This window comes from Emydura macquarii, unplaced genomic scaffold, assembly GCF_026122565.2.
Source record: "Emydura macquarii macquarii isolate MOO-44397 ecotype Brisbane River unplaced genomic scaffold, CSIRO-AGI_Emac_v2 contig_2699, whole genome shotgun sequence".
NCBI lineage: Eukaryota > Metazoa > Chordata > Testudines > Chelidae > Emydura > Emydura macquarii.
In genome coordinates this window covers 29,657-48,180 of record NW_027132836.1, presented here as the reverse complement: position 1 = coordinate 48,180, position 18,524 = coordinate 29,657, and the positions used below count along the sequence as shown (strand labels likewise).

General features: G+C 38.7%; 1 protein-coding gene across 1 annotated transcript in view; it reads left to right on the top strand.

The window, feature by feature from the left end:
* The window catches only part of MED13 (mediator complex subunit 13), a 74,824-nt gene extending 57,175 nt beyond the window's left edge, over positions 1-17,649 (top strand). Inside the window, exons 17-30 of the mRNA XM_067565742.1 lie at positions 1,356-1,523; positions 4,689-4,912; positions 5,562-5,751; positions 6,279-6,741; positions 7,533-7,752; positions 8,470-8,661; positions 8,872-9,095; positions 9,669-9,811; positions 10,107-10,265; positions 10,374-10,559; positions 10,693-10,841; positions 10,995-11,168; positions 12,696-12,796; positions 13,546-17,649. Coding sequence (XP_067421843.1) covers positions 1,356-1,523; positions 4,689-4,912; positions 5,562-5,751; positions 6,279-6,741; positions 7,533-7,752; positions 8,470-8,661; positions 8,872-9,095; positions 9,669-9,811; positions 10,107-10,265; positions 10,374-10,559; positions 10,693-10,841; positions 10,995-11,168; positions 12,696-12,796; positions 13,546-13,678 — 2,726 coding nt within the window. The 3' untranslated portion in view covers positions 13,679-17,649. The remainder of the gene's footprint in view (positions 1-1,355; positions 1,524-4,688; positions 4,913-5,561; positions 5,752-6,278; positions 6,742-7,532; positions 7,753-8,469; positions 8,662-8,871; positions 9,096-9,668; positions 9,812-10,106; positions 10,266-10,373; positions 10,560-10,692; positions 10,842-10,994; positions 11,169-12,695; positions 12,797-13,545) is intronic.
* Positions 17,650-18,524: the final 875 nt, after the last annotated feature.

Genomic DNA, 18,524 nt, shown 5'->3' with positions numbered 1-18,524 from the left:
ACAATATCTCAATATATTCTGCTTATTTTTGAACATTTAAATCCTGTACTCTGTTTCCCTATGTCACAGACATTTTAATTTGCTTTCTATGCATCTGAATTTTGAATAACTTGCATGTTAGAGATCAAGATACATTGCTTTCTACTCTTAACCTACAAAAATTATTTTTAATCAAAGGTCAGTTTTGTTTCAACCCATTTGGACATCTTAATCTGCATACTGTCATCAGTCAGTAACAAAATTGTTGTGATACGTGGTATTGCTATCATTTCTGCTGACTTCTTTTCTTGTGTCAGACACCCTTAGCGCTAATAATGTTGAAAATTCAGTAATGAACTTGATGCATCTGGTGTGAAATACACATTTTCTTAAAACATAATGCAGCTTTTGTATAATGTAGGCCACAGAAATCATGAAGCTTTTTCCCAGAGTAGATCTCATGTTAATCTGCTGTCTCATGGACCATTTCTCCTCACCTTCATAATCACAGACCCACCTCTCCTTCCATTAATGATCTCCTAACATCTCTGTGGTGACTACAGCTATTTTTCACATAGTAAAGTGGCATTCTAACAGTATTTAATGCAGTTTAGTAGCTAACAAGGAGGCAGATAGCCAGCACCATAGGATAGCCAACTTTCTACAGAGCACCAGAAAATGCTCAGTGGACCACTGACGGTTTAAGTTTGGGAAGCCCTACTATGGACTAATAAAAATAGTTTTGAGGCACGTAGTAATATTAAGGCTTATGTTCTCTTGGTGGAAATACTGATAAATGGAGAGGGGGAGGGACACTTTTCTAAAAGGAGGCTACAAATTATAACCCTCACATTTTATAAGCTTCAGGATCTTTTTACTCTTAAACTATGCTTATTAGAATGTCAGACAGCTGATAAGTTTGACAAATTTGGCTAAAAAATTAATATTGTTTACAGGATTTCTCCCAAGACTGTAAAAGCAGTGCTGGTTGGCATTCTATCTGAACAACCCTTCTTGGAGGGAAAAGTACTGAAATTTTGAAAATTTTAACAGTTGAGTTGTAGGCGTTTTTAGTTTTATAGTTTAGACAAAGATAAGAGATGGAGAGCTGAAGTTTTCAAGGAGGGAACTGTTGTACAGACTGGAAAATCAAAGCATAGTGGAACTGCTACCATTTTACTTGCTATCCATTAATTATGTGAAAGACTTGAGGACAATAGTTGTATGGCCTACATGAACAGAATATATGTTTCAAGAAAGTGAAATTTTATTTAACCCCCAAATTCAACTAAACTTAAGACCTTTTAAACTCTTTGCAACTCTTTTTTAGATAACTTTATTTAAGCTGTGACTACATTTCTTTCATTCTTTTTCAGTTGTGGACGTGAGCATGCAGTGTTCACAGGACATCCTTCGCATGCTTCTGTCACTCCAGCCAGTTCTTCAGGATGCTATTCAGAAAAAGCGAATAGTCCGATCTTGGGGCGTGCAGGGCCCCCTCACGTGGCAGCAGTTTCACAAAATGGCTGGCCGAGGCTCTTATGGTAAACTTCTTGTATAGATTCCTATGAATTAATTTGTCCTTGGTGTAGGTTACCAAACCCAAATGTTTAGATGTGATTCAACCAAAAGACATTTAAAATTGCAAGAAACTTTGGTTAGAAGTGGTATTTCCTTTTGCAACACACAGAAAATATTTACCTTTCCAATATACAAGAAATGGTTTTAAAATGGCATTATGTTTGAATCCACTCAGTTGCTTGAATTGTAATGTTTATGAAAGAAGGATACATGAAGTTATTATTTAAGGTGATGATGGGATTGGAGCCGGAATGAACCATTAATATTAAGAAATGCAGAATTATCTGAAACATTCTGAAGTTGTTCAGAAAAACCCACTGGATCTTATCAATGGCGGCAGAGTTTATGGACTGAGGGTCGGAAATAGACCAAATGCATCTATTACAAACACACAGAACAGCTTCACTTTGAAATCATATGTACAGAGAGATTATATATTTTAAGTATTCAACCCAGCATCTTAGTTCTGGTGGGTTTATTAATGTCCATTGGATATTAGCATGTTACCATAATTAAGGCTGCAAGTCAGTCTGTCACAGAGGTTGCAGACGCCAAGGATTCCATGACTTCCAAAGGCCTCCGTGAAATTATCCTCTTCAGTTTTCACCCCATGCTCTGGGGCAGCAGGGCTGATGCTATCAGCATCAGCGGGTGGTAGGGACCTGGAAGCTCTCAGCTGCCACAGGTGGCGAGGGTCCCAGAGTTCTCAGCTGCTGTGGAGGGCCCGCAGCTACTGCTGACGGGGGTCCCTCAGCTCTGAGCCGTTACAGGTGGTAGGGATCTGGCGGCTCCAAGCCACCGCGAGTACCCCGCTGCTGGGGCAGGTGGCGGGGACCCCCAGCTCCGAGCTTCCTCAGGTGGTGAGGGGACCCCAGAGTGCCAAACCGTGGTAGGCAGGGGCAGCAGGGACCCTGGAACTCTGAGCTGTGGTAGGTGGAGGGGGGTACCCCACAGCTGTCAACTGCCACAGGCAGTGGGAGGCCCTGGAGTTCCCAGCTGCCACAGGCCATGAGGGGTCCTGAGCCACTACGGGCAGTGGGAGGCCCTGTGGTCCCCAGTAGCCTCCAGTCTCAGCTGGCAGACCCTGAGGCCTCCAGCTGTGGGCAGGGGTAAACCCTGGAGACTTGAGCTGCCAAGGGGGAGCTCGAAGCCCCAGCATTAGGGGGACCGGGCTGGCGGCGATTGCTGGACCCCCCCCCCCTTGCAGTGGGGCTAGGACTCTCATCCCCCCCCTCAGGCTTCAGTAATGCCCTCAAACCTCCCCTTCCCCTAGGCTTCCATAAATTTTTGTGTATTGCCCATGACCTGTTGGTGACTTTTACTAAAAAATAACCCTGAGAGAATCTTAGCCTTAACCATAATACATCATTCAGACAATGCTGGAATCATTAACAAGAAAGAGGGATGGCCTTTTATAAGCAGACTTCTGATATTTATAATAAACAAATGACTAAAATACATCTAATCATGCACACATCCAACATTCTTTACATCCCCTGTCCTCTTCCCCCTTTTCTGATGGTTACGCACACCATGGTTGCATCATATCTTAATTAGATTATAAACTGTTTGAGGTGAGGACTGCTTATAATGGTTTCTACAATGCCTTGCTGAATGGAAGACTGTTCCTGATAAGGTCTTTTAGTCATTATCCTAATCAGGGTGGATTGATTAAAATCAAAGTGATTTAAATAACCCATTTTAATTACAATTTAAAGTGGCAAGCAGGAACCTCTGATTAAAGTCAGTGATTTTAATCTTGTTTTGTATTGGTACTTTCCTAAAGCAAAATTGATTCTCATTGGTTGGTAACCATTAAAACATATTGATTTGCAACTTAATATAGCTTTTATGCTAAATTTGGTGGTACTTTTTCTAACTAGGAAGATGCACTATATTTGTACACATTTATTTAAGCAATTATATGGCTTAACTACATTTATTAAGATTCTAAAGTATTACATTTTTATTATGTTAGAAAATGGTGAATGGATTCATATTTACTAGATTTTTTTTACTTGTGATTTGTCAAGCTGTATTTGGAGAGAAATTTTAAATTACTTTAAAAATGTGCACAAACAGCATTGTAACTTGATTAGTTAAAACTGTCTTAAGTGTGCTGGATACAGAAGAAGAAATAATTTGTCCAAACATGTTTTTTGCATTTAAAATTAACTGATTTATTAAACGAAGGAAGTGCTGTCTGTAGTTAGCAAAAACAACGAGAGTCCTCTAGCACTTTAAAGACTAACAAATTTAATTTCAGCTGGCATAATCTTTCGTGGGCTCCAACCCACTTCCTCAGATGCAAGATGTCTGTAGTTAGTGAACTGAACTGATTGTTTCTGGTCACCATGTCGAAGATTTTAAAATCAGTAGATATCTTCCACTCACATATAGTTCTTATAGATTGGAAGAGGAAAACAAGATTTTCTGATGTTTTTTTTCCAACTCCCAGTCACTTTCTTAACTTTTGAATTAATTAGTCATTGAACTGAACTAGTTGAATAAAGTGAAATGATGAAAATATTCTCTCTGCACCTGCAGGAGAAGCTGCTGCTGTCAAAAGCTGGGTTAGCACTTCAGCATACTCTGGTTCCAGGTGCTTAGTCAGTAACTATCAGTTCTGTGGCTTTGACTTTGGCTGCAAACATGTACTGCTTAATATTATTTTTATTTAATTTAAATTATTTTAATAGATTATAGTAAGTTGAGGTCTTGACATAGGTAGTCTGAATTTAAATTTAATTTTATATACTTATTTTTAAAAAAGAAGAAATGTATTTAAATTAATCAAAAAATCCACTTTCAATTTCTTTAAAAAACATTGATTTTATCCTCTTTGACAATAATATAAATATTAAATAATACAAAAGCTATTCTTGTGGACCTGGGAGCTAGGAATTTAAAAAATTGTTGACTCATATATATAGGGCTAGATCATGCATGCCTTTCGCATGCTTATTAAGGTAAAGACAACTTGATTGATAATCAATGCTGGCTTCTCTCTTGATAGTGCTGAAAATTAGTAGTTCTGTTCACTCATGTTTGCCAGAAGCAAAATATTGATTCTGCTAGATTGCTCTTTTCCTTTTAATATATTAGAAAATGTATCTTTTTTTATCTAGGAACTGATGAGTCCCCAGAACCACTGCCAATTCCAACATTTTTGCTGGGATATGATTATGATTTTCTGGTGCTGTCTCCATTTGCCTTGCCGTACTGGGAGAGGCTGATGTTGGAACCTTATGGATCTCAAAGAGATATTGCTTACGTTGTGGTGTGTCCTGAGAATGAGGCCCTGCTAAATGGAGCAAAAAGCTTCTTTAGGGACCTGACTGCAGTATATGAGGTACAGCAATGTAATGGGATAGTATAACGAATATTACTAGTATATAGTCAGTCATTTGTCAAATTTGGATGCCAAATTACATTGCAAGTCTTGTACTGAATGCCATGTCAATGGAGCCTCTAAAATGGATGTTAGAAATAGACATTTGGAAGAAAAAGGCTCATCCTGTTGCTCATGAATATCTTATTTGGATATAGCTTTTTCATGCAGCTATTTTCTTATTTTATCAGTGCCATCAAGTGGTAAAACTGTATACTACCATTTTAATTAAGTGCTACAAAATGTTGATTCATTTTTGTTAAACACTTGAAAGCATTCCTTGAACTGTGGTTAAGAAGATTCGGCTAGATGTGATGTACCCTGTTTTTTTCCTACACTTACGTAAACCTGGTGAGAACTTTAAAACAACAGGGGATACAGATTGCAGAATCATTTAGCTTTCTAGAACTATAAAGCAGCATTTCAATTTATGTGATAACCAAATTATGTTGGGGGGGGTGGATTTTTTTTGGGGGGGGGGGGGGTCGCGTTACATACGAAACGTAAAACTATCTTTGTGGTGAATTCCATATGTCATACCTTGCAACTTTTAAAGCCTGTGAACTAATTTCAGTCTTATTTCTATCTTCTCTTTAACTTTTTTTTGCAGGCCTGCAGACTTGGCCAGCATAGACCTATCTGTAAACTGCTCTCTGATGGGATCATGAGAGTTGGATCCGCTGCTTCAAAGAAACTTTCTGAAAAGTCGGTCACAGAATGGTTCTCTCAGGCAGCTCATGCCAACAATGAAGCATTTTCCAAACTCAAGTTATATGCTCAAGTTTGCAGATATGACCTGGGTACCGAATTTTTTTAGCTCTCCTTATTTCATGTGATTCTGTTATTTATAGGAATATTATAGAGGTGAAAGAGGAGAAAGCATACACTTACACACTGTCCAAATATTGTCTGCAGAAAGCCTGGACAAAAATACATACATACACACAAAATGACTTCTTAGCAACTGGTAAAGTCTGCAGGGCAATTTATCTCACTGCTTCACAAAGAGTCCTGCTGACCATTTGTATGGTAATTCGGTTAGACTTGCTGCCTGGCTATCAGCTCAATTACAATGTAGCAACAACCAGAGTTTTATATTAGTTCCCCCAAAATCTGTTGTTAGTGAATTACCTATGAAAAGCGGCTGACTGGAGTGAACCTGTTCTAGAAATTGAATCTGAAAACTAAGTGTTGATGTTCTCATTTGTTTTGGGTAAGATATAAAGAAAAATTGATGCTAAAATTATTAGATTTTCTTATTGGTCTTCTATATCAGATTGAAAGAATTAAATTCCCACTTTTTAATTAACTTCTTCTTCTGTTTTAGGTCCTTATCTTGCTTCTCAGCCATTAGACAATTCGTTACTTTCTCAGCCAAATCTAGTTCCCCCCACAAGTCAGTCTACATCCACTCAGCCACTGGTGGCAGGTAACACTGGAAGTTCCAACACTCCATCGTCCAACACTGCAGCTGCTACCAGTAGTACCATGACAGTGACTTCAAACAGTGCCATGTCTTCTGCAACTACTACAACTAATTCAACTTTAACCACTACTGCCCCTTCTTCTTCCACCAACATTGGCAGTGGGATATCAACAAACAAACCTTCTTCGTTTCCACCTTTTAGCGGCATGAACAGTACTACTTCTGCCTCCCTGCCAACACAGGCTACGACAGCCCCGAATGGACAGACAGGGGGACAGCAGCAACAACCAGCTCTTCAAGTAACTGGAGTATCCGGGGAAACTACATCTGCTCCTCCACAGCCACACTCAGAGGTCTCTGAAAGGTAATGTTTGTAGTTTTCTTAATGTGCAATACTCATCTCGAAAAAAATATCCCACACAACTGAACACAATGCTCTGTTTTTACTTTAATCTTCTTCACATCTTCACTTCAAAATTTAAGATCACAAGAGTTAGACGTAAGCTTCTGTTTTCAGATGCCAGGTACTGTATAAAGATTGGCCTGAACTACAACTCTAAGACTCTGAAGGTTTGGAACCCAGTTTTTCAGGCTGGGTCCCAACTCTAAAAAGTAACTTTTGTAAGAGATTTCAGTACCTGCTGGATGCAAAAATATCAACCCTCTATCCTGCAACTGTATTTACAAAGTTTACTTCCCACCAAATTAATTAGCAGGTTTTTAAAAATTCAAGAAGGAAGAAAGTAGAGAATAAAGAAACTTGCATTAGTGCATAAATTCTGGTTGGTTTCAAACTTGTACTGATAAGACTTCTTTTATTGGGAAGCTGGCTGATACCTTGCTTCTTCTACCAGTTGAAGCAATGAGGCAAATTGCTGATGAGCTCATGTAATGGAGAGGGTTAAACTGCAGAGCTAAATAACAAAAAAGTTACTGGTACTGACAAGCTGATGAGTTTGTGCACTAAACTGAAGTCAGTAAAGATGTGATAGAATCATTCCTTGCATGTTATTGAATGCAAAGAAGTTCTTTTTACTTGGAGTCAGAGGGTGCCATCTAATTCCATTTTTAATCTAATACATACTGTGTAATCTGAAATACTTCATGTAAAACAAAGAAAATTTTTGTAGCAATTCGTTTCAAATTAACTTCCAGCACTATGGATCGTGATAAAGTTGGAGTCCCTACAGATGGAGATTCCCATGCTATCTCCTATCCACCTGCAATTGTAGTTTATATAATTGATCCGTTTACGTATGAAAAGAAAGATGAACATAGCAACTCGTCCAGTGTGTGGACCCTTGGGCTTCTTCGTTGCTTTCTGGAGATGGTTCAGATTCTTCCTCCTAACATCCGGAATACAGTTTCTGTGCAGGTAAGTTAACATTTATTAAAAAAATTTAAGATAAAAATTACTTTTAATTTCTACTGGGTTTGGAGAAGATAACTTTCACCATGAGGAAAATACTTTGTTTGTTTTTGATTCAATATCTGTAATTGTTCTATTGCTTAAATTTTGGGATGAAGTATCATCAATAAAATTTTCAAGAGCATTTCAGTAGCTTTCAGCAGAACTGGTCAAAAGTTAATCCTGTAACAGACTCCTTAAACTTCAGTGTGGCATTAGACAGTGGAGTGGTGCACTCAGCTAATGGTGATGGGGAGAAAGGTAGTCTTGAGTTGTCCCACCATTAGTAATTCCTGTCTCCCAGTCTAACAGTATTAAGAAGCGTTATCCAGCACTCCTGACATCCAGACATCAGAAGTTTGTAGTGATACAAGACGGTAGGCAGCTTGGGAGGATTGTAGGTGGGGAGAGGCTTTTATTGTGAAGGCGCTTAAACACTTCTGGTCTGAGTCATCCACTGAGATGACTTCTTAAAAGGGCCTCACATCACTATAACAGCATGGAGAGATGAAAGCCAGAAAGTTGTATGGAATTGGAGAGGCTAGATTATGGACAGCAACTTTTAGAACCTCAGCCAAAGAACTTTTAAAAAGCACTTAAAATATGACAGGAGACAGTAATTCATTTTTCAATGTAAATTACACACTGGTGGCAATATTTTGTTTTTCTATCCCTTTTTTCTAGATTGTCCCGTGTCAGTACCTGTTACAACCTGTGAAGCATGAAGATAGGCAAATCTACACCCAGCATTTAAAATCTCTGGCATTTTCAGCATTTACACAATGTCGGAGACCACTTCCAACTTCAACCAATGTGAAAACATTGACTGGTTTTGGCCCAGGTTTAGCAATGGAAACTGCTCTTAAGAGCCCGGATGTGAGTATCATGAAGTTACAAAAAGTGCTGAAGATTAACTTGATTTTTTGGTAGACATTTAAGGAATAATAGCAGAATTACATGTACATTTCCATTACTTGTTTGTTTGTTTTGGTAAATGGTCTTTGTTTTCAATGATTAAAGAATCATTGGTCTTAATGATTAGCTGTCCTTTAGTACTTAAATTTTCTGGGTTTTTTTTTCTTACAGAGACCAGAGTGTATTCGACTCTATACACCCCCTTTTATATTGGCTCCAGTAAAGGACAAGCAAACAGAGTTAGGAGAAACTTTTGGAGAGGCTGGACAGAAATATAATGTGCTTTTTGTGGGCTATTGTTTATCTCACGATCAAAGATGGCTTCTTGCGTCATGCACAGATCTCTATGGAGAACTGCTAGAAACTTGCATAATTAATATTGATGTACCAAACAGGTAAGAAGCAAAGCTTTCCTGTTCACTCAGCACCCGTATCTTGAATGTATCCAGAACTTTGGCCCTCTCTCCTAGATAAAAATTCTTCTAATATAGTGGTGCTGTATACTTCTGATTTAATTTTGAGAAGCCACTATGTAGCAAAACTAATTAAAGCAGCTGAATATAAGCAGTATTACCTGGATATTATTGTGGAACTAAATTTCTGAAAGAATTTCATGCAGTTTTTCATGGGCGTGTAAATACAAGGCTGATCACAAGGGAAAGCAAGAACAAGCTTTCTTTCACTTTGATTTCAATATTATAAGACTGATCAAATAAAGAAATTACTGAACATCACTGTAGTGCATATTTCCATCATGCAATAGGTAAACTTTGCCTAACATTTTAGGATGTACAAAAACAAACTTGTGGCTGACCAGCACCATGCCTGTGTTTGCTGACAATATTCAGGTTAACACTAAATAAGTATTATTCTTTTTAGATATGTAAACTTAATTCCAAGTGTGACGGAAGAAATCTTTCATTTACTGTTGTTTTTTTTTCCTCCCCTCTCTCCCTTCACAATGCTAGAGCTCGTAGGAAAAAAGGTTCTGCCCGTAGACTTGGTCTCCAGAAACTCTGGGAATGGTGCTTGGGACTTGTGCAGATGAGTTCGTTGCCATGGAGAGTTGTAATAGGCCGTTTAGGAAGGATAGGTCATGGAGAATTAAAAGGTAATAGAGCTGTTGAGTGTAGGAACTTGTTTTAAAAGCTTTGACTTTTGTTTAACTGGCAAAGATAAATAAAGGAAGTCTGTTAATTGGCTTTTCCACCCTTTGAAAACACAGCTAAATCTTTTGATAATTCCTTCATAAATTTGCAGCTTAATGGTTGTAAAGACTAGTGTAAGTAAAAAGTCATTATGCAAATGAATTATTTTGAACATCTTATGTTTTCTACTACTCTATGAAACACAATTCAAAACAAACTTTTCTGGGTAGATAAATTAACATGACTTAATATCCTTAGATTGGAGCTGTTTACTGAGTCGCCGAAACCTCCAGTCCCTCAGCAAGAGACTCAAAGATATGTGTAGGATGTGTGGTATATCTGCTGCAGATTCTCCCAGCATTCTCAGTGCTTGCTTGGTGGCAATGGAACCGCAGGGGTCTTTTGTTATTATGCCAGGTATTTGTAAAACGGCTCCTTTTTTTGGCTAGGGGACTTGTTTCTCTCAACAATATGAAGTTTGAGGAAAACAGCTTTTTTTTTCTTTTTTTTTTTTTCCCTTTAAAGATTCCGTGTCAACAGGTTCTGTATTTGGACGCAGCACCGCTTTAAATATGCAGACGTCTCAACTGAATACCCCGCAGGACACATCGTGCACTCATGTACTTGTGTTCCCGACGTCCGCCTCTGTGCAAGTAGCATCGTCCACCTATACCACTGAAAACTTGGACTTGGCCTTCAATACAAACAATGGTTAGTGATGTGTGTGTGTGTGTGGTGTGTGTTGGAAATAAGGTTGCTGTACCAACTCGCTGACTTCAAAACGAGATTTATTCATACGGTATGTTTATGGAATTGTAATTGACTGCTCTTCCTTTTTTTCAAGATGGAGCAGATGGAATGGGTATCTTTGATTTGTTAGACACTGGAGATGATCTTGATCCTGATATTATTAATATCCTTCCTGCATCCCCTAGTGGGTCCCCTGTACATTCACCAGGATCCCATTACCCCCATGGAAGTGAGATGGGCAAGGTAACAATTACAAAAGTTCTTATGAAAACTTGCTCTTCATATTCAGTCCAAAAAATTTGGAAAGCTGCAGATTTCATAGCATAACTAATGTTCCATTTTGTCAGTAACTCTGCTTCCTCCTGATATTTATCAACTTTTACTTGCTGTTTACAGGGTCAAGGTACAGATAGATTGCTTTCAACAGAATCTCATGATGAAGTAACAAATATTCTGCAACAACCATTGGCCCTTGGTTACTTTGTATCAACTGCCAAAGCAGGTCCATTGCCTGACTGGTTTTGGTCAGCATGTCCTCAAGCACAAAATCAGTGTCCCCTGTTTCTTAAGGTACCGTACTTCAGTAACTTGTCCAGTATTTTTACTGAGCATTTTAGAGATGTGTATAATGTATGTGGAATCCGAATAGCATCATTTAGACCACTGAACTATTTTTAAAGCAAAGTAATTTTATCTTTGTTCCAAGAGACATGCAAAGTTTTTTGTTTCTTTAGAAACCAGTCCAATTTGCATATTTTTGAATCAAAAATCTTTTTATTCACTTTCTACAAATATGAGACACTGTTGTTAACAGGAGCAGCAAAAGTTCAGAAGTGGTGTTCTTTTCTGAATGGTCTCTTCACATACTTGTTTCACAAGGATGATGTTCCCTCTCTTCTTACAACTGCAGCTTTGTTTACTCTTTCTCTTAAAGGTGTACACTGCTGTACCTTGCAAGGAGTTGTGTTACACTAAGCGTTTGGCTAGACCTATCCAGATAACTGGCTCATATATGTCTCTGCCTCCTATTTGGAAACAATGCAAAAAAGGAAAGATCCGGTTAAACTTGGAAAATGTAGTTTAGTACATAGTTGTAGACAAAGCATAAAAGCTAGATTCTGGTTTGGCTTTCCTCAAGGAAGACTATTAGTGGGGAATAGTCCTAGATAGTCATTGATGCATCTATCCAAAAGAGGTTCCCTCATCATGTGAATGTTGTGTGTTCCATTATCTTGTCTGGCACAATCACATCAGTTCTGCTTTACCTTCAAACTGTGACTTGCTCAAGTCTAGGATTACACATACAGTTTTTTGTGGTATGACACAGGTATTTCTAACCTGAAACAAAGAAGAATAAAGTAGCCCTCCCCCATGCCACATGTTAAGCAAAATTATATGATATGACTGCTGCTGCTGTTTTCTTTTTCAGACATTGTGTGGTACACTAATAAAAATACTTGGATTAGAAAGGCTAATAGGGTAGTATCACTTTTGGTTTAAGACTCTAATATGTAAAATTTGTACATGTACCAAAATATGACCTAATGAGAACTCTGAAGATTACTATATTTTGTGGGGTTTTTGCACCACTTCCTAACTTATCATGTAGTCATCCTGTATTGTAAATTGCACTCTTTCTTCAGTTCGCTAGGATTTAAAGACACATGGGTACTTTACTGGCAGCAACTGTAATGCAAAGTCAGTTAGAAATCCTGGGGTAAATACTGCCCTGGTGTAAGTAGACACACTTAGTGGAGTTGCACCCACTTTGGGCCCCCCTCCCCATTTGTTTTAAATGGTGATCTTGGCCATGTACTCCAACCCAGTGAAACTGGGATAGGTAAAGAGATTCCTTAAATTCTATCTTCAGATACTTTTAACGTAATATATTAATCAAAAAATCAAACATGATATCAGAATATCGGAAGTTTCTCCTGATTCCTGTACTAGTTGACTGCACAGGATTAAAGCAGTGTTTCACTTTCGTATCAGATGTTAGGAAGTAATTTCAAGGTGGGGATATATTGTAAAGGAACAGAGATGTCTACATTGTAATTAATGCCAGGGTGTCTGATGACATGCCTGTTCTCTTTTTAGGCTTCTTTGCACCTCCATGTGCCTTCAGTGCAATCAGACGAGCTACTCCACAGTAAACACTCCCACCCACTTGACTCTAATCAAACATCTGATGTTCTCAGGTACTGATGCTTTATTACTTAAAAATGAAATACAGAATGTTTTTAATAATCTGTGGCTGCATAACCACATTTTATTGCAGCATGTCAGCTTGGTTCTCTTGCTGTAATGTTTATTCATTATTAATTGAAGGCTGACTATGCTCAGTGCTTTGTGGAGGACAATACAAATCAGACACAGTGCTGTGTGTGACTAAAAGATGCATTGATTTACAAAGCAGTGCTATCTTTTTAAAATATCATCACGTTAGCATATTGTAGGTAGGCTGATTAGTAGTAGTGATCTTTTAATGGAAAGAGGAAGTGAGTTATAGGTATAAGAGTCCATGTGGAAGAAGACCCATTGATGAATGGGAAGCAGTTAAGCAAGAGGCTTGGAGGTGCTATGGGAGTAGGAAGAACTCAGAGCAGAGATGAGAAGGTACATAATCATATAGACGTAAGACATCTACAGAAGACAAACTAGTTTTGTTGGACTTTTTTTTTTAAAAACCTAATGACATGAACATCTGGATAGCATGATTGTTTGCCCCCCAGATAAAAAAAACTTGCTGCTTAACCTTGTTGACGTGCTTTGAGAACAGTGACTCTGAAGGCTAACTGTTTCGTAAGCCTGGCTAGTTTAACTTTAACAGCCTAAGTGTTTAGCTATTGGAGAAGTTGGGGTTGTTGTGATATTGTGTGTCAGATGTTTTCTGAAAATTATGGTAGTGGAAAATGTATAGCTTGATGCAACTTTGTTTGCTTTACAGGTTTGTTTTGGAACAGTACAATGCACTCTCCTGGCTAACCTGTGATCCCGCAACCCAGGACAGACGGTCATGTCTCCCAGTTCATTTTGTGGTGCTGAATCAGTTGTATAACTTTATCATGAATATGCTGTGATCTTCATCTGAACTTTGCAAGAAGAGAACAAGGAAAAGGGATATTCACTGCAGGACTAAGTTATAATTCTTCTCAGTGCAAGTTATTTGTGATGGGGTATAATTTCTTGTTACTTCCAACAAATATTGTTTTGACTTCTGAGGGGCACATAATCCTGCTGTCTTTGCTTCATTGACTCTACAGGACTGTTTTGAGAATTATGATTGATCAGTCAAAATGTATTATAACACTTTAGTGACAAAATTAACCTTTTCCCAGTCACAGTATTTGTGAAAAGTAATGAGCCATAGTACCCAGTCATGTTTAATGAATATTAAAAGCATGGAGACGAGAAGAGACCTGAGGAACAATAGGTTTCAACCTATGGCTTCAGAACATCAAGATGTTCTTGTATCAGATTATAGTACCTAGTATTCAGAAAATGCCTGCATCTCTTATTTATTGTAAGTTTTTTTAAATGTATAAATTGTCTTATATTTCTTAACCTCTTTTATAAAAATTTTCCTAGAAGGTTTATACTGCCTTCTTGCTTTAAAGCAATTGGTCTAAAATATATGTAATCGTCTTAATTAAAAGTTGCAGTAGGTTGCTTTTAGAGTATTATTTTTTTGTAAGGGGGTGGGTGGGGACAGTAAATTTGTATTGTCTTGATGTACAGTTTAATGGGGATAGAGGGGTTAATGTCCATACCATTGTGTGTGGGGGATTTACAGCTAAGCTGTAGTTGCAGAGTACATGTACAGTAATGAAGTTCACTGTGTTTATATAAATTGAAAAGGTACCAGGTCTTACAGCATTTTATATCACACCTTTACAGAGTAACATAATGGCAATATACAAGTGATATTGTAGGTGGTTTAACTTGTAGTGAGAATAAAATGAATAAACTCTTCAGTTTTATTTTGTGTTATGGTTCAGGGCTGTGGCCAAATTTTCAGACCTCTTCCATTTCCAGTGGAAAGGTTTATTTACTACAAGAATCTCTGCTACATAGTGTAGGTAACCAGGAATTTTGGCACAGTGGGAATTGCATCACGTTCTGTAAGATTTGCGTTCATCACAAATCTGATGGAATATAGGTATAGAAATTCATTATAATGAAATTACCCCAAAGACTCCTGTAGGCTGAAATTTCGCCCAGCTCTAGCCATATTACAAATGCAAAAATGGTCAATCTTGACTTTAAGATTGGTGTGTGTTTGACTAAAATGTGGTGTATATAGATTTTCAGTGAATTCTGGTATTCAGATTTTATTCCACTAGTGAAAGAAGAATTTTTCCTTTTTCTTTTTAATCTATTTTTGGCACTGTGGTGAATGTCCCAGGCATCAGTGTATGGACTTTCCCTCCAGATTCCAGCCAGGGCATGTGCCAAGGAGGCTTAAGCCTCCCTAAGGAAGGGACTCGGGAGTCATGGGGCTTTCGTATACCTCTTCCTCTACAATCACCATTTTCCCCTCACCTAACCCTTCCTTCCTTGACTTGCACATGCCAAATCTGTAATGCTCTAAAATGGCCCCTACGGGTGCTCACGAGCAATTCCTTCCGCTTTGTTCCTCAACCTGACTGCCGGACTGAAAACTTACTCCTGTGGTGCCCTTGTCAATCCAATGTGAGAACCCATGTTAGCCTAGCACCTGGGTCTCACTGGACAAATGGAACTATCCAGCCTGCCCATTAAGTCTTCTTTTCATGAGCTAGTTTTAAAATCCCTTTGTGCACCCACTGTTAATCCTCTACAAGGACAAAAAGATCACTTGTATTTACAAAACTAAACTTGGTATCTTACTGAAAATCATGTTTTGTAAATACAAAATATTTGCCTGAAATATCACTTCATGTGAACAAACATAACCTCTTTGCTAATATTCTGTATATACAATATTAGCAGTCTTTTTTGTATAAAGAAAATGTACAATTGGTGACAAATTTTTTTCAGTCATTTCTTCAAAATAACAGTACTGCAATCAGATGTCAGCCTATTTTGATATTAAAGTTAAAAAAAATTAGGTCTCTGCATTAATTTTTCTTGATTATGCTAAAACACACCACATATTGACTTGCATATTTTGTTCTATAGCAGCTTTTTCTTTTCCGTGTGGCTGAGATTTCTGAGGGAAAAGATGCTCCTAAACCTGGAATTTTCAGTGTTGCCAGATGGCTGATTTCAAAACCTGACAATGTTAACATGCCTCTTTAGCTTGGAACTTGTTGGAAGTGAGCTGTTTAAATGACAATGACTTGTATTCTTAAGTGAGCCAGCTGCCTGAATGCTGAGGTCCGGTTCAGTTCAGTTTACGATTAAGTGAATGTGCTCTGAAATTCCCCCACTGTATAGAAAAACTGCCAGTAGAAGTTTTTCAAATACAATCCAGAATATAAACTGATAAATTGACCACTAGAAAAGATAAGAAGGCCCCTTTTTTGGAGTTTTTTTAGAAACCATTTGTACTGGGAGACTATCTTCCTGGTGTGGCATCTATTGCCAGCAATGTACATATCAAAACTGCCAGCACCAAGGAGTGAACTACCATATTTGGCTTACTTCTAAATAAGTTACTTTCACCTTTATGAATCAAATTCCTTTGTATTGATTAACACTTCCACTCTTAAAGTGGATGTGGCTAGTTACTGACAACAATTATACTGTCACAGCCAATTAACAGCAGACTTGGTCAGAAGGTGCAAGCTTAATAGCAGAGTTTATACAGATCATTGACAATTTGGGCAGCAACTACTCAAAATGCTTGTTCCTACTGTTGGTCTGTGCAGCTCTTTGTTTAGTAGTATTTTGGATTTTAAGTGATAGCCACATATAGTATCCTTCCAGCCAGTCAAAAAAAAAAAAAATCTAGCCATGCTCTATTTATGCAAGCCATTCAGTCATCTGGACTTAACACTGTATGAATTAGCTTCTCGTACACATTAATGTTTGGCCAGTAGGCCACCAAGTGTACTTACCTACAATCCTTACTTTTTAAAGTAGTTGTAATTTTTAAAACTTTCTAACGTTTTCTGAAATGGCTAAAATTAAATTTATCACTAAAATCCTCAGCTATAGTCTTACTCAGCTGTCAGTATGGCACAGATTACTCTATTACTATAGTTTACTTTCATTTTCATATTTACCTTCTATGGTGATTTTTTAACTTCATGTGTTGCTACAAAGATTTGCAGATGTCTTTAATCAAGCACTATTTGTTAATACTGTACTATCAAAATATTGTTGCATTATTTAAAAACATTCAAATTTAATAAATGAAAAGGTTTTTTAAATGCTATTGCACCATATAATTTGCTGCACAACAGTCTATGGCATAGCATATCAGTTAATATTCATGTAATGTTATGACATAAAACATTTTGGTCTGGGTTTCCTCTCAGAACTCAATTTCTCAATTTAAATGAAATTATATGACAACTATATTGACACAAATTTAAAGGTGAGAAATGAATTTTTTTCATCTTAAGTGAAAGACTCAGAACTATGTCTTATATTTAGAAAATCTTATTTGTGGGTGTACTCTTTATTTTCAATGGAGTGAAACTTCATTTATAGTAAAACTGGATTTGGGACCTACAATAATCCTCAGGGTCACTTTTTCAGGAAGTTTAAATACAGCTTTAGTTTTTCAAAAAAAAAAAGCAAACAAAAAACTGGATTTGAGAACCGTGAAAAGCTTAGTGGGTGTAAATTGCAAATTGTGGCATCATTACTGGACATGTCAGTTTCATAAATCTTCTCAAAACAGCTGGGTCACTTTAGTAAGGGGAGTTTTTAAGGTCTCACTCAGCCGTGACATTTAATGGTCCAAGTCGTCTTATTTAATATGACATAAAAATCAAATAAGGAACAAACACTATTGCTGCCGAATGCCATAAACACTGAGTTGTACAAATTGTGATTGAGGAAATGAAAAAGTTTATACTTTTTAAAAAAAAATTCAAATGGAATAAATTATTCATGAAGCCTTGATTGTGGTGTCTCTTTCTTTGCACTGCTCCAGTCTCTTTACACAAAAGAACACACCAACTACTCTGGCATAGACTGGGCTTGAAGATGACCAGAATGATGGCCCTGTTGTCATGTAGCATAGACAGACAGACTGAAAACACTTCACTTACAACATTTTTTTCTTTAGCTGCTTTGGGAATTGTTTTTTTATTTAAAAAAGTGGATCGGTAACGTTCATGTGCCTGGGCCCAGGTGCTACACCTGCTACCTGCAGTCGAGCAGCACCAGGAACAAAGTGCTGAATGAGTGAGGTCCTTAAATACACGTTGAACAGCCGGGGCGGGCGCCCAGGGAGTGTTGCAAAGGAAAGTTTACGGGAGCGAGGCGGTGTCCTTAGCCCGGATCCTTCACCGGCGTGCGCCGCTCTCTGGGGCGGACAAGCGCCTCGGGCTGCTCTACCTTCACCGTGGGGCCGGCTGCGAGCGCGACGGGCTGGTTCCCGACGCCCGCCCCGGGCGGGTTCCAAGGGCGGGGAACGACCTGGCCCATCCCCCCCGCCTGGTGACGAAGGAAGGGCCGGGCTGGGGGCGGGCCGCCTTTGGCGGGGCGGAAGCGGGGGGCCGGGCCGGAGAGACGTTTCCTGACTGACGCCGGCGGCGGGGAGCCGCGCGCTCCTGAGGACACACAAGGCCTGTGGTGGCCAAGCGAGCCCGCCTCGTCCCGTCCCGTCCCGTCCCGTCCGCCGGCTGGCGGGTGCCTTTTATGAGACCCCGCCCCCTCCAGCCCACTCCTGACGTCAGCACCAACGACTTCCTGTCTCCTCCCCGCCCCGGTCGCCCCAGACGAGCAAAAGCATCCGCGGCCGGGCTCGGCTGGTAACGGCTGGCTCGT